Source organism: Galeopterus variegatus, unplaced genomic scaffold (genome assembly GCF_000696425.1).
Source record: "Galeopterus variegatus unplaced genomic scaffold, G_variegatus-3.0.2 Scaffold1551, whole genome shotgun sequence".
In the NCBI taxonomy this organism is placed as follows: Eukaryota; Metazoa; Chordata; class Mammalia; order Dermoptera; family Cynocephalidae; genus Galeopterus; species Galeopterus variegatus.
The window spans coordinates 220,550-221,025 of NW_007727662.1; the positions used below are offsets into that span (position 1 = coordinate 220,550).

The following is a 476-nucleotide window of genomic DNA, read 5'->3' on the forward strand; positions in this document are numbered from 1 at the left end:
TGAATTACTTCACTCACAACACGCAGGCCAGTATATCAGAGTTGCCTCTCTTGCTATGTGCATTCTCTACCAGGCTGCAGGTTCAGTGAAATCATAGGCCACAGTTTATTCACCCGTATATCTAACGGCCCTCATAGTGGCCTGGCACATAACTGGCACTCAATTACATTTCTTGAATGACTAGTAAGAACGAGATAGAGCACCTGGAGAAATTTCGAGCAGCAGAGAGGAGAGTCAGCCATTTCGGACGAGTTGAAGGCAGTTTCAAAATCCTCTATATCGGGAACATTCAGGACGTAGCCCAACCTCTCCTTGGCCTCAGCCCCGCCCCGTTTCTTTCACTCACTACTCGCCCCACCCCTCTGCGCTATAACTGCTTGTGACTTCATGCAGGTGTGACGAAGTCCCTCAGGGCGTCGTCGAGCTAAAAGGCAATTTGATCTTCCCGACGAGGTGGGCGGGTGAGGGATCAGGGG

The 476-nt window shown here is 50.8% G+C and overlaps 1 protein-coding gene across 1 annotated transcript in view; it reads right to left on the bottom strand.

Moving 5' to 3' along the window:
- The window catches only part of LOC103594402 (chromosome unknown open reading frame, human C11orf1), a 9,831-nt gene extending 9,417 nt beyond the window's left edge, over positions 1–414 (bottom strand). Inside the window, exon 1 of the mRNA XM_008577613.1 lies at positions 204–414. Coding sequence (XP_008575835.1) covers positions 204–242 — 39 coding nt within the window. The 5' untranslated portion in view covers positions 243–414. The remainder of the gene's footprint in view (positions 1–203) is intronic.
- Between the last annotated feature and the right edge of the window lie 62 nt (positions 415–476).